The 26,153-nt window shown below is 33.7% G+C and overlaps 2 protein-coding genes across 5 annotated transcripts in view; one reads left to right on the top strand and one right to left on the bottom strand.

Moving 5' to 3' along the window:
* The window catches only part of LOC125056828, a 141,388-nt gene that overhangs the window by 44,291 nt on the left and 70,944 nt on the right, over positions 1-26,153 (bottom strand). The gene's annotated exons all lie outside the window — the stretch shown is intronic.
* LOC125056910 lies at positions 25,177-26,005 on the top strand. Its single transcript, XM_047660274.1, has one exon. It carries the CDS (start codon positions 25,254-25,256, stop codon positions 25,806-25,808), a length of 555 nt encoding a protein of 184 aa, XP_047516230.1. The 5' UTR covers positions 25,177-25,253; the 3' UTR covers positions 25,809-26,005.

Below are 26,153 nucleotides of genomic sequence, written 5' to 3'. Positions count from 1 at the left end.
ACTTACATAATATAGTATATTATAATAATCCAACTTGTTTAATGTCAACAAAAAAATAAACGTAAATATCTGGGCACAATCGTTATTCATTTTGTGAAAGCAGTTTTACCATAGAGAATAAACATGTGATGCTTAAACCTGTGGTTCGTATCTCAACTCTATCTCGTGTCGTAGGAAAACATTCCCGCCCAAAGATCGGCGACATATGTATATCAGATGATTTAAAGATGAAGATGAGACCCATCTTTTAAGTTGGACTTTGTTTCGAGTTTGGTTATACGTAGTACTAGGTTGTTTTATTTTTCTCTAAAAATATTATATATAATGCTTGGTTTGAGAGCTCAGTTTCCGCAATTAGATCATTTGGTCCGTTTTGGGTAAATATAAATAAAAATAAACGGATTTTTAAAAATTTGATAGTGTATTGCAAACAATATGCACACTCGAAGCGGAACAGGTATTTTTAATTAATCAAGTAATTAAAGAAATAAATCACTGTCCGTATTTAAATCTTAAAGATAAAAGTTTTAGAAGGAAGTAAAGTAATTAAGGAAACTTTGTTACGAAAAGAAAATCGTACGCAGTCTAGAATACAAAATAAGGTTATTTTTAATTTATTGTCAAACATCGAAATCACTTTAAATTATATTTTGCTTAAATGTCAAAAAAAACATAGGTATATTTTACATTGGCAAGTCAATGTAGAATGGATTTTTTTCAACAATAATAAAAAATTGCGAAAGGAATGTTCTATTCAGCCTACCTACTTATAATGTCTAGACGGCAAGAATCTGCAACAAAATTGTCTCGCCATTCCCCTCATGTTTCAACGAAACTATTTCCAATTTTGCTCACCTCCAAATTTTTGGTCAATAAAACAAATGAAATGGCCCGCCGCTCCCCACAAAAGAAATTCAATTCCCCTAAGAATGGCACTTTGCCGGGTTTTCAGGGAAAATATGATGTAAATAAAAAAGTTTTTGCAACAATATTCGGCGTAAAGTGGCACCCTGTTGAGTCTCCGGCCAAATTAGTACAATTGGATTTGTGAAATCTCTGATGCTTTGAGAAATCTCATTAATCTTTTCTTAAGCAAAATGTCCAAGCGAGTTGTATCGTTTATAATATACAATATTACAGTATAAAACTCACGAGTACACTAGCTTTTGTACGTGATCGTATAAGTGTAGTTCAATATTTGTCGCAAAATTTTATGAAATGAAATCAGACATATAAATTTGTCAGCACTATAAGTGAAATAACGGAACAGACATTTCTGCTTCAAAACTACAGATGTCGAAAATATGAAATTAACAAGGTGTTATTTGTGTATGTAAAATAATAATACCTTTTTTTAGCTTCAACAAAAAAAAATACAAAATTGCACTCACAAAGAATGTATACACACACAAGCAGATATATTTACTATTTACTGGTATCTATGGTAGATAGCCAGTAAGTTAAAATTAAAATAATTAAGATATAATCACGTTTTCAATGTACTATATATATATATATATATATATATATTCCGAGTGTGCCAAAATTTCTTACACCATACAGACAATATTGTTTTATACAGTTTTTCGTCAAGGAAAATAGCGTGTGCAAGAAAATTCATTGGGTGAAGCTCGCATTCATCAAATATAAGCCACCTCGCGTGCGCGGTGTAATTCATCATAACAACTTTCGTTTTCCAGACACAATTAGCTGTAATGGAGCGGCAAAGAAAATTGCCGGCGACAAATACACTTGTTTTGATAATATTCGTAGACCTATCTGTGTTACTTTATATAAAGTTTAGTAAATAGGGCAGACACATATCTGTAGACATGTGGATGATCATTCTAGAGCCGTCTGTATATGTAACATTTTCGATTTATTGTTCTAAGAGAGTCACAGTTTTCTTTAGATCTGATTTGTTTCATATAAATCGTGGCCTGAAACTATTGATAATCTAAAAAGTTTTCCGTTTTAATACAATACTCTTTGTTATAAAAAAAATAAATCATTGGCGCTGCAACCTTTTTAGCTCTGGGCCTCAGAGAACCCTATATGTGTTTCATGATCATTTGTCAATCTAATCGGCAAGTAGGTAATCAGCGTCCTGTGCCTGACACACGCCGTCGACTTTTCATGGTATAAGGCAAGCCGATTTCCTCACAATGTTTTAGTCCATCGTACGAGCGAGTGTTAAATGAGCACATAGAAAAAATATCATTGGTGCACTGCCGGGGATCGAACCTACGACCTCATGGATGAGAATCGCACGCTGAACCCACTAGGCCAACACTGCTCTCACACTCCAACTCTTTGATAAAAATGTATACTATTATTTATATGCTATGGATTGGAAAATTGTAGCGAGGATGTGAGACAAGTGGAAGAATTTGGAATTTCCTTCACTCCTTCAGAGGCCGAGTACTAAGTAGATAAACACAATGTAATGTAATCTTATGTAGCTAGTACTTTTCATTTGATTTCAATTGTATTTTTTCACTTCGATCTTATCTAGAATAAAGCCAACTAAAACTTTGTGAAAGTAGCAGTTAAAATAATATCTGTACAAAAAAGCGTGTTCAAAAACTACAAATTACGGTGAATTGGAAAGACCAAGCATGAAATGTTAACGATGCACTGTCGTGTCACTGAACTTGTGGGAAAAACAGGTGGTTGTAAATATTGATTTTTTAATCTAATGCCCGGTGTAGACTCGAGGGACTAGACGAGGACATGTTTCGATGAATGGGAATCGTCACTTGCCACTCACTATCCGCGCTTTTCATGTTCGTAGAATTCCTGGCATACCATATTAAATATATTCAATTCAATTTCATAAATTCTTTATTTCGTTACACAAAAATTTAGAGCGGTACATATCAAGAATGTAAAACTTATAAAACTAAAGGTCGATTCACATATATCAGTAAAGCCACAGTTTCGACACAGTTCCGACACAGTGCTAAATATTCTTTCATACAGTCTCTATGATCGCATCCCCACTTGTCAGTGTCAGTGACGACACAGTGCTCTCAGTGTCAGTGCCGACACCGGCAATCACGGACGAATTCGTTGACAACAATATTTTTGTCGGATCACTGATGCCGCGTTATTATTTGTTACATTTTGTTTATTGCAGATGAATGTTGAAGCAGCTCTTTGACATTTTAAAATATTTTCTTTCATCTTTAACTAATTTTTTGTATAATGTGATGAATTCTCCTTCCGTATTTCTTAATTGCCATGCTTTATGCATCCATTTTCTTTTTTTTTCCTTGATGCTGCTCTTCTTCTTCGTCTAAAGCTACAGCTATCATTGCTAGCTCCGTAGTATTAAACAGAGCCATAATCACGTTACTTGACGACAGACACGTTTTCACTGAAGCTCCGTAAACTGAATACTGATATGTGTGAATTGAATGACTGACGCAATACTGTATCACTGATACTGAACTGATGCGGTACTGTGCCGGAACTGTGGGTTCACTGATATGTGTGAATCGACCTTAAACATGTTTTTAAAGCCATTTTGCTTTTTTGAAAACTCATAAAACAGATATAACTAAGGTTGTAATGTTTTGAAAGGTTAACCAAACTTAACTATGAGGTAAACTACCTGGGAATTATGCAATCTTTAGAAGATTTGCATTTTTGACATACCTAGATTGAAGTTGGGCATAATAGCATAAAAACCAATATTTAGAATTGAAAGAAACTAATTGGTACTTACGACTAAAAATAAATGGGGTAGCACCGAGAACAAAAGAGTGGACGGCTAAGGCTTTCGCGAGCATCGATCACGCGGCGCACGCGCAGATACCATATTACCTGGATAGATACCATGCCAATCAACTGTAGAGATAAAAATGTATAGCCATTTATCAGAGAGTATAATGAAATATACAAGTGTAATAATAATTGCCGAAACGAATAATTTATTCGTTTTGCTGAATTAGTCTTTACAGTGGTCTTCGCTTTTATACTAAAGTAGCGTGTTTTATTTTTAAAAGTATCATAAAATTACAGTTTGTAAGATCTCAAACCAGCGTGGGTTTCGTATATTTTGAAGGAGCAGCGACATCTTCATAATAGTCGTTACATAAACTGTCAAAACAACATAGTATATATTTAACCATTCTTCAGAAACTCACCTATCTTTTAGTGAAAACCGTATAAAAACACGTTTATAGTTTTTAAGTTTAGACGTAGACCTCATTTCAAAATATGTAAGAATCCAATGCGCGGCAATTATCTATGTCATAGAACGCCAGACAAGATGGAATCCATTGTTGTAGGCAATCACTAATAGTGATGCGATAACAATTAAACTGTATTTCTATTAACGTGTAAACTTGAATATATTTTTGAGGTAATAATAATAGCAAAAGTTAATTTAGTATAAACTCGCCTTATCGTCACAAAAAATGAAACAAAATTGCCCCAATGTGATAAATAACTTTTGGAGTTTAAGAGCTTTTAGAGTATCCATTATAACTTTTCTCATACTTTTGCATCAATTATTGTCATATCTTCGTCTTCGGTGTTTCACAGGAACTTTTTTATCTTATTTTAAAGTTTCCCAGACAATGTATGTCATCATAGCTTAAACAAACGTTTACTACAGAAACAAAACTCCCTTTTTTGTATTGATTTACAGCATTTAAAGGGCTGGGATCAATTTACAATAAAATAATAATTGTACACAGAAATTTGACCACCAAAAAAAAATATTTGAACCTGACGTAAGTCGGCCTATGGCGGTCTCCTAACAAATGTTCCAAGTACAAAGTACATTATATAGGTTGACAGATAATATTTCTAATCTAATAGTATAGCATCATGTCCTCATATTTCGTAGACAGTACTCATTATGTATTAATACATCCCACTTTCTCCCTAAAAATTTATTAAATACTTAGTACAATAAATTTGATTGATAAGTTACGCTGTAAACTGAGTGAAGTCTTACCTAATAAATTCATACAGTAACGTCAAAGCACGCAGTACTTAGGTGTACATACCTGTAACAACTTTTTTCAACTTATTAAAAAATACCGCTATTATCACTATTCAAAATAATATATAATGATCAATAACTGTATTTTAATTGGTCAATAGATTATATCAATTTACATTGTCGATGATAACACCAGAGGCCTTTAATTACTTTCTTAAAAAACTAAAATTTAAATACGATTCAAAACTTTATACATTCACTAACAAATTTAAACAACATCTTCTCAATCTGTCCTATATTAAAACGGAGTATATCTTAATGTACAACAATAGTTTAATTATAAAATGTAAGTGTTATATGTAGAAATTACTATATCAAGTATCGTTAACATGTCAAATAACAGAGAATCCTAGTGTGGGGGCTTACTGCACTTTCTTTTAAACGAAATATCCTGTTTTTATATAATAAAGTTTTCTTTTCTTCCTAGAAAGGAAGAATCTCAATTTATAAAGAATTTAGAATAGATGGTTCCCGAGTAGTCAGTCATCGGAAACTTACACGCAAAATAAATTCAAGTGTTATCAATATTTTCTTAGAATGTATTTATATGAACAAAGGATTCACCTAGCACCGTATTTTAGTATCCATTTATGTATTTTTCAAATCAGGTAATACGGAGTGTATTACTCAAGAGTTTTCACATAAACTGAGCAATCCGCTGAGTGGGGATTTATGTATCGGTGGAAATAATGGCATTGTTAGTGCAGGTAGATAACTTTAATGGTATTTTCTTTCAATGGGTTTAAATATTCTTCAGACATACAGAGATGTTATACAAACATTTTGTAAAAAAAACTCTTGCTGTGTGACTAAGATTTTATTGTCGATTTTTCGCCTCCGTTCTACGCCCTTGATTTGAGAACTGGTGGTAAATGTGAATTTAGAAGCATTAATATTTTTAATGACGTAAGTGTTCATGTGTTATCTATACAAATGATATTGATTAAATGATATTTTGATTTTATTTTGTTGTGATATAAATTGCTATACCAGAAGGTATTTCATTCAATAAATATATTTTTATTAAAAATAATAATACCACACCTATTGATTTAGAGTGTCATTACTTTTATTCAATGCATGTTTACTATTCTCGCAGTTCATAAGACACTTAATCTCATGTGGAACATGGTGTAATGGTTGCAGCTCCTTACAAACGTTGTGTTAAACAAAAAACTTGGCGAAGAGTTTATTGGCAGTTCTTCTCTTCCGTTCTACGCCCTTGATTTGAGAACTGGCAGTTAATGTAAAATTAGAAGAATTAAATGTATATTTCTTTTTTGACTTTCATAAGTGTACATTGTGTTACCTATATGAATAAATGATTTTGACTTTAGACTTTTTTGACTATTGTAACGTCTTGACAACTATCAAAACTGTCAGACTTAAGAGGAAACGGTGTGACAATGCAGTTTGAACTTAGGTCTTGCGTATCATACTTATATCTTAAATACTAGATTAAACAAGTATTTATTAGATCCTGAATATAAACGGAGCTTGTATTAGAACCGTTGTTGGCAGTCTAAAGCCACGTCTATGCCTTGAAATGTAAAATTGTACACAAACTTGTGAATAGTGGAAATCTTCCATCAAGTCTGCGGTTTGATTGTTACAGGGAAAAACATCGCTCTCATTGCTGCAGCACAGATTACAAAACCACAAGCGACAATTTACTGCACTTTTAAGCTGCTTTTGTTTGGCTCAGTATCAAGTGCAACTTCATACACACAACCTCAGACTACACTATTTATTGTTAAGTGAATTGGTTCCTATAAAACTTCAATTAAACTTATCTCAAAGTGAAAATACATCCTATTCTACTTCATACATAAATCTGAAAATTAATTTTTCCCATGTCTTCTAGCGTTAGTGAGCGCCTCCTATAGCTGATAGAAATGTAATGTAGTCTACTCTTGAGCCTACTGGTCCTCCTGCGTGTGGGAGTTGTGACACAAGGCCGAAAAACAAACTCATTATGAGACCGAATACAGAAAATCAGCCAAAATTGACGACTCCCAGACAACCACGTGCTCGTAAATTTGAGTGCTATTAGGTACTGAATATATTTTGATTAATTTGTTCCGAATGAGAGACAGTCAACAAATGGGTGTAAACAATAAATTGAACCTTTTTAGGTCTGGGCCTCGGATTTCTGTTTCATGATCATTTGTTGATCATTTCTGTGCTTGACACACGCCGTCCCCTTTTTGGGTCTAAGGCAAGCCAGTTCCTCATGATGCTTTTCTTCACCGTTCGTTCAATGTTAAATGCTCACGTAGACAGGAAAAACATTGGTGCACAGCCGGGGATCAAACCTACGACTTCAGGGATGAGGTCTCTCCGCTGAAGCCACTACGCCAACACGGCTGTATAAAATTTATACTTTTATAAAAATGTAAGAAAAAGCCAAGTAAACATTATTGGAATAAGAAATAAAAACAGCAATACCCTCAGAAGCCTTGAATGAAGGCTTGTTAGGAGCGTTCGTCCTTAATAATTTATTTAAATTGGTTCTATGCAAATGCTGACCTACAGTTTATAACCTCTGTTTTTATAAGGATGGTCTACACTTTATTGACTTAGGCCCATAATAAAAATAAAAATAAAAAGGGAGCTTTTCGAAAGCGTCTACGATTTAATTAATTCGGTTTTATTAGTTAACGATTGGTATTGAATATGTCAAGTTAGTCTATGGTTCTAAGGGATTTTTCTTAACAGTGTTATCATCATTTTCTTCTTTTGCAGACAACTATTTTTCAATACATTTGAGACCAATTCACGAAATTTCTTATATATAAATATGTCATAAATTATAATGTATTAAAGAACACGATATCATTTGTTTTATTAGAATGACAACACCACGCAATATCATTTACAAGTAAGGTTTAGATACCAGGCCATAAACTCAAAAAAAAAAATACAGTAGTAAATTGTCAATATGTCTATTGTCTATGTCAATTTGTCAGTAATGCGTTGCATCGATCGTTGAGTTATGATCGGCGTGGAGCAGGACTTGAGCTCTGACTTTAAAAAAAAAATCTAAAGTCGGACTAATGTATTACCTACCGACACAACATATGCGAGAAACGCGTTTCTATCAAACAAGTAAGATATTATTTCATTAATTTGTGAAATATCAAACTTAAATGTGAATTAGCCTTAAAATGACAAAATCATGAGAAGTGTATATATAAGTGTACAAAACTCATTAAATTTACAATTTATGTACGAAATTAACATCGTTCTAACAATTTCCGTCTTCGGCTCTTTGAAATCGATTAAAATAACAATTGAATTTTGTTTATATTTGCTATTTTAAAGCGCGGCTTCCGAAGTTTCAATTATAAGAATTATAAAACATAATAAGTACAATTAATTTACAAATCTAACATAATAATTTACCACAAATCTTCAACTTAATTAAGTACGTATACCATAACTGAATCAATTAATCATCATTATGATTGATGAGCATAATTCTCTCACAAATCATTATTATTGGACACTGCCCAAACTTGTAGACTACGCCTTACGTCATCCACATTGTTTTGTAGTGGACCTCATTTACTAAGCATTGCACTAAGTTCTACTTATTTAATATGAGTAATGTGTATTGGGTATAAATCTAGATTAATTGTAATATTTGAACACTTATATATCAGAATGAAATTTCTATTGTTAATTCAACTGTTAGTGGTAAAAGTTTTTGATCTTGTCTTTATCGGTATAGTTAATATATAAAGAAAATTGTTAGGTTAGGTTTGATATAAGTAACGTCCACGAATTGAAAACATTATATTTTTTTACGATTACGATATAAACGTGACTACACACTAAAGTATTACCAAACCAATTCGACTTAATGTCCTTCAAGAAAAGAGTTTACCTATTCTTAAAAGCCGGTAACGCACTTGCGAGCCATCTAGCAATGTCAGTGTAATAGGGCGGCGGTATCACTTAACATCAGGTGAGCCTCGTACCTGTTTGCCTCCTATTACATAAGAAAATACTAAATATCTTTATACTAATTGCATATAGTGATACCGCCGCCCGGATAGTTCTCAAATATTTAATTTAAAAAAAAATCATTTATCAAATACCTAAGACAGTGTACACTTAGGATCCTTCGTAAATATAAATTAATTTTTAAATTAATTTTATTTAAAATTCAAGGCGTAGAACAAACGAGATGAACCTCTCCGTCCCTTTTTTTAATATTAAATTTCGTTTAATACCGAACATTTAGTGAAGTTTGGTGCTGAATAAAGCAATACTCCATTAAGGCTTGATACAGATAACACATCTACTTAAGTTAATGACAAAACACAACACGACTAAATGGCCAACATGGCCCACTAATGATCCTGCCCGTGACAGACGCATAATTTTGTTGAACAAGTCTCTGGATCCATTCCAAGCATGTCGCTCGCACCATATGACATTGTAGGCTATTAATATGACGGCTATTAAGGCGATCATATCTTTATCGTTAAACATTACAATGAAAAACCTGATTCATGGGTGTTAGTAAGATAATCCAATATGATTTTGACATCACAGTAAACATTCTTAGCGGCAAGGAACAAGTCTCGATTGTGCATTATATAATATGGAATTCTATCTTCTATCTAAATCGACTTTATGTTCGGCATTGGTATACATTTTCTATCTGATACATTTCGATTATGTTTTGCTGCATGAAGTTACATAATTATGTAATAGGTAAATTTCTCAAATCATGGCACCTCCTTAAAACAGCTCCATTTTTTTAGAAATGAATGAAAGCAGGTACAAACTTTTGGCTTTACCCAACCTAACCTGATTAGGTTTAAAAACGCCACTTAGAATCAAAAAAATATAACTGAGACATTATCATTTACATTATGCATATAATTTTAACGTTTTTTTTTCTTTTTTCATTTTTATGGGGTCCAAAGCCATGCGCCTCCTTAACATTACTTGGGGTACTAAATAGAACGATAGAAAAAAAAATGGAGCTGTTTAAGGTGGAGCCGTGATAAGACAAATTTACCATATAATACATCTACTACTGGATTTTGTTGCGGTTACATTTACAGAGAAACTATATCTAGAAACTACATCACTACGACCGAAGTCTTTATTACTAAAGTATCATAAAGAACACGAACAAGATGCTCGGTTCGAAAACATTTTCTTTGCGATGTGCTCGTCAAAACCAAATATATCAAGACCGAGTCCCTCAAATACATGTGGAAATTACAAAAGCTCTCACACTGTTTGTTCAGCTGGAGAAAAAACGACTAAGTGCGCTTTTCATGTGATCAAATTTACACTGAAAACATACAGATTTTCCTTTATCCATGCGGAAAATTAGTACTTTACCTAAAAACTCTTTATGAAAAAAATATTACCAGTTTTATAACCCAACCCGTAAATCTATTTTAAATCAAAAGTATTAAAATAATTTAATCATATGGGTAACACTTATGAACGTCGGTAAATTTACATTTACTGCCAGTTCTCAAATCAAAGGCTGTTAATTATTGTAATTGGATAAAAAATTATGGACAAATATAGGAGAAAACCGAACGATTCGCCTCTATCAGCAAGGCACGGTGAAATAGCGTTTACATTACTGTGGGAACAACACGCGAACACGGCACAAAATAATGAATACATATCAATCGCCCCTGAAATTACGAAAGATACCCTATTTCGATCGTAGTTTCAGCATTGAGAGAACCTTAGTTTGCTTTATAAAATAATCACACTTTTCCTTTATCATGAAATCATCTAGAGAAGCATTTAGCAGGTATTTTCTTAATCCACTTTGAACCCAATAAGTGCCGAGTAATTCAGTAGAGACCGGGTCACAACTCACGGCGCCGCTAAATGAATTTGAGAACTCGACTCACTCAAGAACACTACGTCACCGGGAAAAATATTACTTTTTATTTTCATTATTTTCGTGCCACTCCGGGTTGTGTTCTAATTGAAATTTTCTTGGAGTTACAACCCTGCACTTTCGTTAAACTTTAATTAAACTGACTGACTGTGCTACGAAGTAACCAAACTATTTTTTTTATTAATATGTTTGTCGACATATTGTTTATATCTGTTCGCTGATTACTGGAAGAAACCTCCCTGCATTGGACTTTAGCTTGAAATATAGGTTTTATTATGAGCAAATTAAAATAATTATATAGATTATATTTATTTGTAATATTATTTGAGTAGTTCAGGGCTAGCTTTCGCAAAGCAATGTACAATGTTGCAGATTTAAAACAAAAATTTAATAATTTAACAATTGTTATGCTGTGTATATTGTAATAACAAAGTTGAAGATTGGGTTACTTTAATATTATAAACCGCAAACAGCCTCCGTAGTTGTTGCTTTTTGTAAATTTGTATTTCGTTTTTTTTTTGGTTTTTTTTGACAAAAAGTAAATTAGAAACTCAAAACTAATAGGTTACATCAAAAACTTGGAACAAAATAAAAAAGTCTCGCTGTGTTCCAGCGATAGTACAACCGCCTGTTAAAAATCATTAGCAATATGAAAGAGAATTCTTAATGGGCAATTTGAGACGTTGCAAAATAAATCATACTTATTAAAATACGAACTTGAATAATAAAATAAATATACAACAATAATATAATTATGGAAATTAAGAATAATTATTCAGGTAATGAATGAGTACGTGATAATCACTACACCGAGGTCGACTGAATTATAGACCATGTCTAAACTGCAATCGATTCGCTTTTGTATCTATCACCTGAAGTCGTAATACTCGGTGATTTCAATGCCCAACATTCTGAGTGGTTGAACTCTCGTACAACTGACTATTCGGGAAGAGGCTTTCATGACTTCGCTCTTGCATATGGTTTAACTCAACTGTTCACAACAGGCGTTGTGAACAGTTGAGTTAAACGCGAATACCAGAACGAGCTGACCATCAGCCTTCGCTATTAGATCTTATGCTGACTTCTCACCCAGGTCGCTGTGAATACTCCACTTGTGTGCCAATTAAGCGTCGCTCCCGCCCGCCTGCAGTTTTCAGCATGCCGTCGGCATTACAAATCAGCTAATTGGAATGACTTCCATCATTTCTTTGCAGCATACCCATGGCCACAAGAGTGATTCAAGGATCCTGATGCCAGGGCTGCGTCTATCGCCGATGTGGTGCTACAAGCAATGGAACTCTATATGCCTTACTCAGTGGTTCCCATGCGTGCTCAATTTCGGACATGGTTTTGTCATTCTTACTAATCGCAAAATCGGAATATATTGGCAGAAATGGTAAAAGGCTCCCGAAAATGCCATCTGGAACTCGAGCCGTCACTATCGAAAGCAACGCAGGGATATTTTTGCCAGGCCTATTTAAAATCCTTGCGACGAGAGGACGTCTCGATGGCCCAAACGGCGAAAGAGAAAGCAGAGCTAGAAAATATTTTGTATTCCTTTTCAAGATGCAGAAAGCTAACTGGTAATGACAAGGCTGCAAGAATATTTTTTGTGTCTTTGTTACCTTTATCTTATAACGTCTGTATAAATTAATGATGAGCAAAATTTTTCTTTGTTTGACATTTTAATTAAAAAGCCTTAAATGAAAATAGTCTACCCACAATTTCATCAAAGCTTTTCTCAAAGTTGTCACCCGAACAGCGTGAGGGAAAAATCCGCTCGTGTTAATGATATTAACATGAGACTCAAAGGGAAGATGTCATTTCTGTTATGTCATACCACCTCTTTTAATCAGAAAAAGCCGTAAACGAAAAACGAAATAGATTGTAAACTTAATTGGAAATAGCAAAGAAACTATCAACTCGTTTTTTATTGCATTTAAAAGTGTATATTTGGTGAAAGAGATACAAGAGAACGCCACGATTGGAAAAAGAGAGAGGAGGCCTTTGTCTATGGACAAGCTGTAAATACATAAATAACCAATTGCCCATACATAATTAGATAATAAATATTATATAACTTTAGGCACATTCACTTTATATTAAGCATGTACGTTAAACAGCATTACAGGCTTTTAATTTTTCTGAATTAATTAATTCTATATATTTGTAAATTGGTTTTATGATTACCGGACATAACGGATGTATTGGGATAAACCCATTACATAGGACAAATGGCAGATAACTTAGTTGCATCAAAATAATCACTAAACCACATGACCCAGTACAGAATTGAACATTGAATATTTAAAAAAAAATGTAGTATTGTATTAATGACATTGTCGCAAAAATAACATTTTCTTTCTTAACACTCCGTACTGTCTGTTAATGTGTATGTACGTGTGTATTTTGAATTTTTTGTTATAAAACAGTTCTGATGTTTCACGTGCTCAGCATGGTCGCGGATGATCTCACGGCTTGATTTCCAAATTCCATACGGACGAGAGGGTCGCAAGATTTTCACGCACAAGCGGAAAGGTATTCGCTCCATTAAGTGGGGTGATGTGTCACGTGATGGATGGCTTGGACTTACTTGGAGTTTAAGATAATATTTCTTAGCTCTTACTTCTACCAGTATATCATTTTTAATAACTATGAAAATAATTCTTTTTTTTTTCTTTACTTATCACTTATATTAATAATATGTATAAATTATGATTGCTAAGAGGCGAAAATAACCCTTCAATTTTAAAAACTACATGTCCACTGTTTTATGTTTCAGTAAAACAGACGCAAATATGTTTTGTAGAAGAGAGGAAGGAAGGAGGAAAGCAATTATTAACACAAGGGTATTTTAATACATATGTACAGAACAAATAAATAAAAGGTAGCGTAAGAACGTGCAAAGCAGGTGCATTCACAAATAAGTCAATCGTTTTCAATAGACTACAGAGAACGTGAATCTCGTAACAGACTAAAGTAATGGAAACTTCTCGGTGATACAAACTTCATGTAACTTTGATATAACGTAATAAATATTAACTTAATTTTTCTTAGTTTCTAGTAATTCTCTAAACTAAATGCGGACATTGGCCCCAAGCGACGTCAGAGCTATTGACGTCACTTGCAATGCTCTATAATTCATATTGTGCCCGAAATATATGTCGCAGTCTAAATCTTAGTGCTCTGAATTCCTTTACCAGAGTTTAAACTGAATTTTCGCATTTCATAAATCTATTATAGTTTTGAAAGTGCAGTTAGGTTGATTTTTAAATAAGTTACGTCATGCAAGTGGGCTTATCTAAATATATAAAACAAAGTCGTGTTAGTTACACCACTTATAACTCAAGATCGGATGGACCGATGTTAGTCATCTGTTTTTTGATAGATTCTTCTCCGCTCCGAATAGAAGAATCTATATATATAAAAGAAAGTCGTGTTTGTTACAACACTTATAACTCGAGAACGGCTGGAGCGATGTTAGTTATATCTTTTTTAGTGGATTCTTCTCAACTCCGAATAGCAGAATAAGTACTAAAATATCGGATAAGTTATCGAATTACAATAAATAAGTAAATTAATTTTACGAATGCAAACAGCATGTGGTGCCATCCGTTGACAAAACTACGCATCATTTTTACGTCGAATTCGTGTCAGTTCAAGAAATTCCGATCTTGAGGTGAAAGAGGAGATGCATGGTTTGATCTTGATCGAAGTCAAAAAATGTTGTTTATCAGAAAGTGCTTTGACATGCAGTAACGCAATATTGGCGCTCGAGAGAAGAGGCCTAATGTGTAAAACTGCCATTCTTCTTTCGCAATGGCACGCAATAAAACATTTCTATATTTGCAAAAAGAATTTGTATTAATGTTAACCTTAATGAAATCCTAAGTCTAACTAAAGTTAACACGATATTATTAGACTGTAAGGTGGAACAAAGTGCGCCGGGTCAGCTAGTATGTAATAAAATATCGGATCGGATCAAATAACAATAAATTCATTCATTCGTTTTATGAATGCGAACAGCATGTAGTGCCATTGGTTGACAATACATAAAATTATTGCACAGATTAAAAAAAATAAATTGTACTTAGTTAATCTTTGTAATATAATATGTACACAATTTAACACTTATTTCATATGAAGAAGAAGATTGAGAAATTATTACTAAGACTAACCTGAGAAAGGGTTTTATGGAGAAACATAATTCTTAAAAAAATTTCAATTGCAAAAAAAATTGCAAGGAAATAGTTTCCTTTTGCTATAATTGTGAACGCAAACAGTTTCTATGGGGTAGCATAGCAAAATATACCATATGTTAGTATGTAGCTACTAATAAGCTAAGTAAAATCAAATAAGGGCGGAACGAAGTTCGCGGGGGCAGCTTGTTTCTAATAATATAATATTCATTATTCACTTAAGTTATTTGAAAGGTAAAATCTAAAACACAATCTATTACTTAGCGTACAGCTCATAAACCAGGGCGTCATTTAAAATTTATGCCCTCAGTATGAGAGCACTGGAAAGATTTTAAATAATTAAAATCGAATTTAGGACAACATTTTCACATGTTTTCCTCTGAAAGGCACGTTAGACGCGTCGTAGAAACGAATTTCTTCCATTAAGCGAGGCAGATTAAGGTGGTTTCATTTAATCAAGGGGATTTGAATAATATAAATGTTCAGCAAGGTCAAAAATATTAGGAACTTTTTACAAAAACAATTGATTAAATCGCACGCAAGGTGTTTCATAAATCTTTGATAACAACATTTTTAATTCGTCCTTGTAGTATTACAGTAGTAGGTATATTTTTTGGTAATATTTTTAATATACTTAATCCAGTTATTTTTTGTAACATATTGATTCCAATAATCCCATATTAATTAAAAAAACAAGACTAAAATTCGGTAAATTTTCTTAATGGAGGCCCGAGACGCTTCTCCATTAATTTAGTTATTAGTATTAAGCTAAATATTTTAGTTCTATAATATTATGGAATTTACTAGAGGAGAATAGTACGTAAGACAAGGCGGTATGCTTTATAGACTTAAATATATATTTTATGGTCTTGTATGAAATAAATTAAAAAAAAAACAATGGCGCTACAAACTGTTTAGGTCTTGGCCTAAGATTTCTGAATCTGTTTCATGATCATTTTCAGATCCAATAGGCAAGTAGGTAGCCTTCAGTGCCTGACACACGCCGTCGGCTTCTTGGGTTTAAGACATGCCGGTTTCCTCACGATGTTTTCCTTCACCGTTCGAGCAAATGTTACTGTATGCGCACATAGAAAGAAAATCCATTGGTGCACAGCCCGGGTTCCAACCTACGATCTCAGAGATGTGAGTCACACGCTGAAGCCACTAGGCCACTGCTCTAAAATAAATTTTTTACACCGTTAAAAAATAAACATAATGTATGCGTGTAGTAGAAAATTCACTCATAATATATAATGACGAACAAGGGTTGTACGTTGCGAATGTAAAGAGACACAAAGAAAATGATTATTACACTGTCAAGATGAATGTATGGAGAAATCTTCAGAAAACAAGTGAAAGAAACAGATACCACTCCACCTTTGACAGGCAACTATGCCTAGTGTCAGTTAATAAAGGAAGATGTAAGTACCTAATGGTATCTTCGAGGAGGCTTCAAGTAGCCGAGGGTGCAATCCAGACCCCTTGATCCGTCATACAGGTACAAAGGCTCAATAGCCACTTCACAGATCACCCTTGTCCTTACTCTTTTTTTTAAATTACATAAAGATTAAGCTTACATACATCGTAATATATGTATATAAGTACCTAATGTAAATGCGAACAACGTCACGCCATCCATCAGCTGTCACTTTGACAGTTTTCTTTTGTATGTAAATAAACAGTAATTCCTTTTTTTTTATATCGAACAGAGGGCACACGGGCAGGAGGCTAACCGCCACACATGGCCACTCTCAATGCTAGAACGCTCGCGAGTGCGTTGCCTTGTAAGAATTGGTTCGTTCATTTCTTAAGTACCCTAAGTCGAATTGGTTCGGAAATACTTCAGTGGGTAGCTGGTTCCACGTAGTGGTGGTGCGCGGCAAACACTCCCTTAAAAAGCTCTTAGTTGTGGAACGGCGGACGTCGAGGTAATACGGGTGGAGCTTCGTATTCTGTCTCGACGTCCGATAATGAATCTCAGGTGCAGGTATTAATCCGAACAACTCCTCTGAACACTCAAAGTCAAATCATTTATTTCAATTAGACCACCTAAAATGGCACTTTTGAACGTCAAACAAAAATACAAAGATTCTAGTTGCCCCTTCCAAAAGGTAGTTTCGTGTGGAGAAGAATGGGCACTCCACACTTACTCTTCTAAAATAGGTTTACAATATTTTGTTTACATTTGTTAAATAATTATATGTGAAGACAATGTACTCTTAGAATAAAACTACTATACTAAAAAAGTTAGTACATATAGGTACATGTTCCTCACATATTTACAAATATCGAAACCGTAGAAACTCTCCATGGTAATTATTAATACCTCGCAATCAAGTATAGTAAGAAATATGGCAAACATTGATGAATATTATTTGAGCAACTAATATTTTAAGAAATACGAATGAGTTAACAATGATTGAAAAGAGAAAATATAATATACGTACAAAAAGTGCGTGCGTACAAAGTACACAAGTGAAACTTCTTTGGCACTAATTTATAAGTCTTGTTCATATTTATACAAATGTAAAACTTTAGATTTCCAAGACTTAGAGGGGGGGGGAAAGGAAGAAATGTTAGGAATTTAATGAATTTAATTGTCATTAAAATATTGCGATAATTAATACAAATTATAAGTTTTTTTTTTTTCGATAATAATAACACGTGGCATTTTAATTTACAATTCGTCATTTGAGATTTAAATAAATTATTTTGCATAAAATATAAAATACTAATATTTCATAAATTCTCTTTACGAAATTTTAATTTTGAAAATATAATTTCTATAATGTAATTCGCCCTTCTCACTCTCTCTCAATCGCTATATCTCCCTTTTCTTGACAAAAGCGCTGCAAATCTTCGTGACGCTAATATTATTATTATAGCGTTTCCGTAAAAAATTTACCCTCATGCGCCTAAGAAGTTTCACTTCAAAAAACCGGTCCATCAGGCTTACCCATATCACCACTCCAAAGAGGGGGGTGCGTCTTTAAATTACAAGAAATTAACTGAATGTGGAGTTAAAATAAATCATCATACGAATAATGTCATAACAATTTACGAGGCAGTAATTTATGCTATTATTAAAATCTAGCGTGAGAGTCCATTGGCACTTATAATTTTTCTGGTGACCTTTTTCCTTGTTCTATATTAAAATTATTCAAAGGAAAAGCCTATAGAACACGTATTTTAAATTTGCCACCAATATGCTTAGTAATGGACCCAGGCTTGGCCGATGACATGCAGTTTCAATGTTTAATCTCGTAGATTGAAAAATTATGAGTTAATACATTCTACTAGCAAATTTTATATAAATGGTTGGTTTTATGTATCTGATCGTATTATCCAGACTTTTTTTAATTTCAAAGTGATTTTTTATAGAATCTGCGACATCAAAGAGGTTCGATGAATGTCTACCGTCCTACTGTTTGAAAAATCTCTAGCCAATACATTTACCATAATGGACAATCAAAGAACAGTATAATAAATACTATACGCTTTTGACGCGATGCCAACAAACCAATTAATGAAAATCTTCCTTAAGCGAATCCTGGTACACTTCACTTGAATTAAAACGGATTACGACAATTTCCATCGAATACGCCTTAAATACACTGAGGATCCTTTGAAATCAAATCCTTACAAATACTATTCACAACCGAATCACAATTTGCGTGAATAGCGAGCCTTTTCAGTAAGAGAGGGCCATTCTTCCTAATTTTTTGGATAAATATTTAATCCTCTTAAAAATACAAACGACAAACATCGTATTTTTATTATACGTTATGGTGAGGTCTGAAACAGAACATAATGATATATTTTTATGACTGTACAAATAACAACCTCGTGACTGCAACAATTGTTTATTATACGTTTTTATAACACTCCTATTCGTTCATTTTTATACCATTGTCCCTACTATCTCTTAGGTCTGGGCCTCAGATTTCTGTATCTGTTCCGTGATAAATAGTCAAGTAGGTACTACACACACTGTCGATTTTTTAGGTCTAAGGCATGCCATTTTCCTCGCGATGATTTACGTACAAGTATTCAATGCGGACATAGTCTATTGGTGCACAGCCGGGGAACGAACCTACGACCCCAGGGATGAGAGTCGCACGTTGAAACCACTAGACCAACGTGTTTACGTTTCTGTAAAAAGCTATTGACAGTTTGATAAATAAATATTAAGAGTGTAATCTTGTAAATAATAATTATTAGGATATTTAAAAATAATGAAAGAACAGTCGTAAATTAGTCGAATCTACGATGACATAGCATACTTGTATATTATATATATTATTAAAAATAACAATTTGTATAGGATATATCAGTCAGTAATAAACAATCAGAAATGTTTTATAAATTAGCCCGTTAGTATATCATAATTTAAAAAAAAACCGCTCTATTATAATCATATCCATCACTTTTCTAATAACTTCTTCTCTATAAATATGAACGGAAAACTGATATTAACCGAACAATTCCCACATCGATCCCAAACATTTTAACCCATTTGCAAACATATTGCTCCGCGAGAATACTCCACCCTTCTGACTTTTAAATGAATTACCGAACACGGAATTCCTGAATAAAATCATTTTGTGGATATTCTCTATGCATAATACTCAAGGCCTAAAGTTTTATATGGATAATACTTGGTAGTTTTAGCGTGCGACTTGAGGTGGTGCGTTCAAATCCTGTGCCAGGCTGTGCAAACATACAGGGTTAGTACAAAGGAAGAAATAAGCCTAATATAAAAGTTATTAGTATAGAGCTGGTCCATAATAAATCTTTTAAAGATTCGAGAAAATATTTGAAAGTGTATTTCATAGCCTGGGTACTTTTATAAAACAATTGACAATCTCCATTTCGTTAAAAACTCTATATTCGTGATATTAGTTGACGGAGTTGAGAGGGTTGAGTTTCATGTACTGAGAAGTCAAGAAACTCAACCCTCTCAACTCGGTCTATTGGTTCTTTCGACCGTTACGGGTTTTCACGTAAAAATACAATAATTACATTGCTTATTTTAAAATATAGCACCTATTGAATCGTTACAATCAAAATATTATATTAGCAACATTAAAACATGTAATTTTTATCAAAATTAAAATCATTAAATTGATCACACTTCTGTTAATTTGGTCACAGTGTAATAAAGATTTGTATTTCTTTATTTATAACTTAAAAGCTATTCAAAAAACTCCTCAATACTAGAATACCTAAACAGGCTATATTTATTTCCAATATATTTTAAACAAGCCAACCGTGCCTATGTGCACAAATATTTTTCAATACGAATCGATATCAGCTGTTATAACCAAAGAAACGTTACAGATTTATTATGTTTATACATTTGAAAAAAACACAGGTTTAAAAACGCTTCAGTAAACAATAAAATTAACCTTTTTACCACAAACGTCCTAGAATTTATGATCTCATTTCCTCGCACGAGTCAAACGCTAAACCTTTAAAACGAATGGAAAATGTCTATTCGTGTGGAAAATTCTGGAATTTACGTTCCGCTTCGTAATTGATTTTTTCTACTGTATTTGTTATTTATCCACCTGATTTATGATCAAATAGTATTGATAACGGAAATAAATATTCGTGTGGAAGAGAAGGTTGCTAAACCCTAGAGTATACTTCTTTTGTACCCTTACTTTTACGGGCTTACGTATTTTTTTTAAATACCAGAAATCGAACCACCGAAATTGAATCATCATCACCAATGGCTATACAGCCTTGTGGGCCTTAGCCTCTGCGAGTATATTTCTCAATATATTTCGTGCTTCTTGAGTCCAACTTCGAACACCTATTGCTTCGAGGTCCATGACAACTCTATCCCATTAAAGCAGCCTCGGTCTATCGGGTTTTCTCTTGCCACCAGGTTGTTAGTTCAATAAGGACCTTGGGGTTCTATCGTTCGCCATCCGTTGCACATGTCCCAACCACTTGAGCCCGCTGCATTTGATGAATTGGACGATGGTGGCTTCGTCAAAAATGTCATAAAGAAAGACATTTATAACATCCTTGACGACGCCATCGTCCAATGAAGACATTGAAGCGATTACGTAAACAAAAAACCCAAATAAGAAATCGAAGAATCTCCCGCTCGAAAATACCGAGAGCAACCTCGTCCTTCTTTTGCTTATGGCCCAGGTTTCAGAACCATAAGTAAGCACTGATCGCAGCAGAATTTGAAAACGTTGAAAAAGCCTGTCTTAAATAATGTTTTTTTCTTTTAAGTTGTTTTTTCTTTCTAATGCTTTGGTAACTTTTTGGTTGGGATTTTCTTTCTATATTTTTCTAGCAACTGAGAAATTATTTAAAACTCCTCGCGGCAATTTATGTTATCCTTTGTTTTGGACTTGACAACGGAGCGTATTTTATGCTCTTACGTTATGATCTGGTTTTTAGCGAAAATCTTTAAATTATTTAAAAACTAAAGTTACTTAGGTTCAAACCCTTCGACTCATATAAACAAAACAGCGACCATGATTATTATTTCCTATAATACTCGCTAAATGTAGGCGATCTTTTCAGGTTTTTATATCTTTCAGATTAATTCAGTTCACATTACATAAAAACCTAATTAAAATTATATAATACTAGTAAATCCAATTAAAGTTACATATAATATATACTGTACACTTATGATAACGAACCTTATTTGTCCCCGGTAAAGTTAGCAACGAAATCGGATTAAGAGGAAGCGAACGGAATTAAGTTTTGCGCGGAAACCGAGATGTTATTATGTCGACTGTACTGTATGCAACTAATTATATTTGCGGAATTGTAAATTCTATGAATAAGATAATCAAGGATAAGTTGTAAAGTTTTGAGATAATGTATATTAATTATAATAATCAGTGTGTATCTTTCGTAAATAGTATTGTTTCAAGGAATATAAATATATTATATATATGTCGCAGATTCGAAGCGATTAATATTAGGCAGATAGTTATTACTATATTATTGTATATAATATTTCGTAATTATTTAATCGTATAATATATTTTAAGAAGCGGGAAGACTTTGAGTTTATTTGGCAGTTGTAACGATTTCTTTTTTCTTTACAATATTAAGTTGTTTAATTACATTTTTCTTATGTATTAATGTACTCCATTAATTATGTTTTCTGTTTCGAATATTTTGTGTAACAACGTAATCTGTTTTGGCTGTATATATTGTCTTAGTGTTTTTATAATGTGTAGCTGTAAGATTACTTATAAATAATTAAGGAAAAATTGAGGTTTAATTATTATTATTAATTTATGACTAGCAACCGCCTTCGGGGCTCATATGTTCAGTATCGTTCGTTCAATAAGTTCGAATACGGAAAAACAATATCCGTCGAGGGCATATACACATTATACACCACTATTTAAGTACGTCCAGCAACACTTACTTATTCTATTTTTAAATAAATACTTATTAATATTTCAGTACAGGTCAAGTCGTACTTTCGTCGACTTTCTTTCTATGTGAAGGAAAACATCGTGAAGTAACCGGCTTCCCTTAGACCCAAATAGTCGGCGTGTGTCAGATACAATCAGCTGATCACCTACTTGCCTATTAGATAAACAGACAAATATCTAAGGCCCAGACCTAAAAAGGTTGTAGCGCCACTGATTTATTTAGTTTTAGATTAAAGGATAAAAAGACATACAAGTCAGATTCTAAACCCTCCTTAACGTAAGTATTGAGACGACAAGGATGTAAATAACTAGAAGAATCATCATCAGCCCCAGCCATAATAAAACACAGCCCATATCTATGACACTTATACACCAAATTGACAGCCATTCTTTTCTATAAAGTATACAATCTGTACCTGACTCTTATATAATCTCTAAAACCCTTAAAAATTCTAATTAATTCCATAATGAACATATTTTAAGAATTGCAGGAGTGACGGTGGGAACTTTATACTTCCCGCGGTTATTATCTCTAGTCTCTGACACTATTTAAAAAATTAAATAACCTTAAAAACGTATAATGTAAAGAAAGGTTAACATTGCAGTATCTTTAACCTTAATACCAGCTCTCGAGTCAACAGGAAGGCTCTTGTATAAACTGCAGCCTTCTAGACTGCGCCGCGCTCGTGCTTTGAGTGCAAACTGATATCAATCGAATTTTTCCTGATAACTTTTCTAGAAACAATGTTATCGATAAAATACTTTAACCAATTTATTTTAATCTTATAAATCACAAACAGTTATTTTCTTTCTGCTGTTACTTGTATGAGATTTTGAAGCTTGACATCGTTTGTTCGAATTCCACGGTGTACTTATTGATTATGTGCTTAAATTATATTTTCTCGTACGGTGAAGGAAATCAATGAAACACTCATAAACCGGAGGCCCACACCTATAGCGGTTGTAGCCTGTCATTCAAATATAGCGCCATTATTTCAATTAATTTAATATCCAGAAATATATTGCATAATTTTAAATAGTATTGAGATTTAGCTTAATAAAAACTAAAACAGTTAATAGCCAAATCTGCTTTAAATTTAAAAACCTTTGCCGCGTAATTAAACGCCAAACGTGCCCTAATGGGACAACAAAAGTGCGAGTCGTGAAAGTGACGCGTGCTTCGGACGTGATGCCACTTTTAATTTGTTTCATTTAAATATTTTGGTATATTGTATTTTATTTATAAACACGAAATGTCATGATAAGTGGTACCGCCGCTCAAGTTAAAGCGTTGCCGGCCTTTTAAGTATGGGAATACTCGCGCTAAGAATCCATTTATATTGTAAATAAAAAGAAGCTAGAACCCTACAAAAATACGACATAACATACTGTCCAGTAGCCACATACAGGTGGTTAAAGAAGTTATGAAATGACAATGGACATGATAATTGTAACATTTTAATGCGTGGTCCATTTAAAACTTCATAAAAAAAAATGGAATGTACCTTGATATTTATAAAACTTAGACTCGGATCTAAAACTAAGGTGTACGAGGAATTTGGTTGGAAGGTTGGCGTTGAATGTGTTTTGATGCGTGATACATTTACGATGATTTATTCTCTCTCTGAAGACTCATAATTATACTGTATGATTTAATTGCACTTATTATAAATATATGTACGTTATTTGCCGTTCTTATATTATCATATAGTACCTACAGCCTTTTAAAATAAGACGGACAATTATAAACGAATTGCATCAAATCAATGCATGTCTATTGCACATAACGTCAGGAGTATTATCACATAATCAATTCATACCATAATCAAAGAGCAAGGTAATACCTGCAACATGTCTAGCATTAATTAATTATTAACACTGGAACCTAACGTTGGCAATATAACAATTATTGGAGAAATTCCCTTATGATATTGTTCCCTGGGAGATACGACCTCCAATTATTTAAAGAAAGACTTTACTTCTCCCTCAAAGGCCGACAACGCACTCACTAAAATGGGAGTCTATGAGCTGGGGTGCCAGTGATTTTTCTCGTCTAGTAGGGTCGTTTGCCCACTTATTCTATAAAAAAATATGAAAAAAACTTAGTGATTCGTTTAAGATCGCCGATTTGAATATTGAATACACAATTCTTATAATATATACGAGTTCTTTACAACAACAAGGAAATTACACAAAGCCAAAGAAATATTCAATCCTAAAAGAGAATTCTGATACAATGTTAAAAGTATATTTTTTTACAAAATATTAGTTTGAAATACAACAGGCAAGGCCGGTCAATTGCCGTAGGTCCTTGGATTGAGTGAGACTTCAAAAAATATTTGCTAAGAAAAATTAACAAATAACAAAAAGCCAACAAAACCTACCCATAACAATAGCAGTAGACAGACCTAATTAGTGCCAGGGAAAGATTTCACGAGTCATGAATATTAAACTCCGCGTTGGGCATTTTGTAAGCAGATCACCGTTGGGAATTGCCGCACGTACTCGACGAACAATGCCAGCTCCTAATCGGTCGTCGTTACACAACCTATGATCTTCACTTAGGGGGCCAATGTCACCGTCCACTCGGCCCGAATATCGATCAAGATGACACATCCAGAGTTTACGGAAACTTATTAAAAATCACTTCTTTTCATACCTATATAAGCACACATGGCATTTGTTTGAGCATCATTCGGTAGCTAACTGTCGAACAAATAACAATGAAACACTTTGCTTGTGTACTTCTTATCGCAGCGGCGGTGACCGCTGAACCCCCACGATACAGAGACGCAAGGTTCAGACCACAAAGGCAAGAAGTGGAGGGTAGCGGAGCCGAAGCACCGTACCCTGCTGCAGGCTGGAGACCAGCGAAGGAATTTAATTTACCAACTCGACAACAGACACCACCTGCGACGTCATATGGAGTTCCGGCAGATAGCTATGGTGCACCATTTAACACGTATGCTCCACCTCAAGAATATGGCCCACCAGAAGAGTCTAAAGATGAAAAGGAAGAAGACACTGAAAAGGTAGAAAAACAAAGTGCCAAACTCGTGGAAGAGCCCAAAAAGGATGCTGAAGTGATCAGCAATCAAGGAGCATATTATGTACTGTTGCCGGGCTCGCAGCTCCAGCGAGTTCAGTTCCAGACAGAAAATGACATCCGCAACATGGCGTATACGGCGAGACTTCAGTACAAGAATGAAGACCGTGCCCCAATATTCGTGTACACTGTGCCGGAGTATCAAAATTCAGCATATGTACAGTTAATATGATTTCCCTTTAGCGATACCGTTTCTTTACAAATCGATGCTACGTCGTTCTTTTGATTGCATTTCGAAGGCAATATCGGATAGCACAAGGATAAAATTAACGGAAAATTTATAATCTCATGGGATTGTCGTACGCGTTGCATCAATTTGTACCGAATAATTATTTATTAAAATTATGTCGAATATACGAACGCTCTCCATCTCGTATTTTCATTACCTTTACAGTAGAATGAATAAAATTAGTTTTAATTGTAGGCATTCATAATTCAAAATCACAGACTTTTAGTTTAGATATTCGATAGTTAGAATAACAGGTCCACCGTAATCTCCAAAACGGGCCCCCCAGCT

Source organism: Pieris napi, chromosome 2 (genome assembly GCF_905475465.1).
Source record: "Pieris napi chromosome 2, ilPieNapi1.2, whole genome shotgun sequence".
In the NCBI taxonomy this organism is placed as follows: domain Eukaryota; kingdom Metazoa; phylum Arthropoda; class Insecta; order Lepidoptera; family Pieridae; genus Pieris; species Pieris napi.
The sequence above is the reverse complement of the archived record's forward strand: the minus strand, read 5'-3'. Positions and strand labels throughout refer to the sequence as shown.

What these genes read in the sequence shown, in the direction of transcription:
- LOC125056910 (XM_047660274.1), top strand. Translation starts at nt 25,254, where the DNA reads ATGAAACACTTTGCTTGTGTACTTCTTATCGCAGCGGCGGTGACCGCT.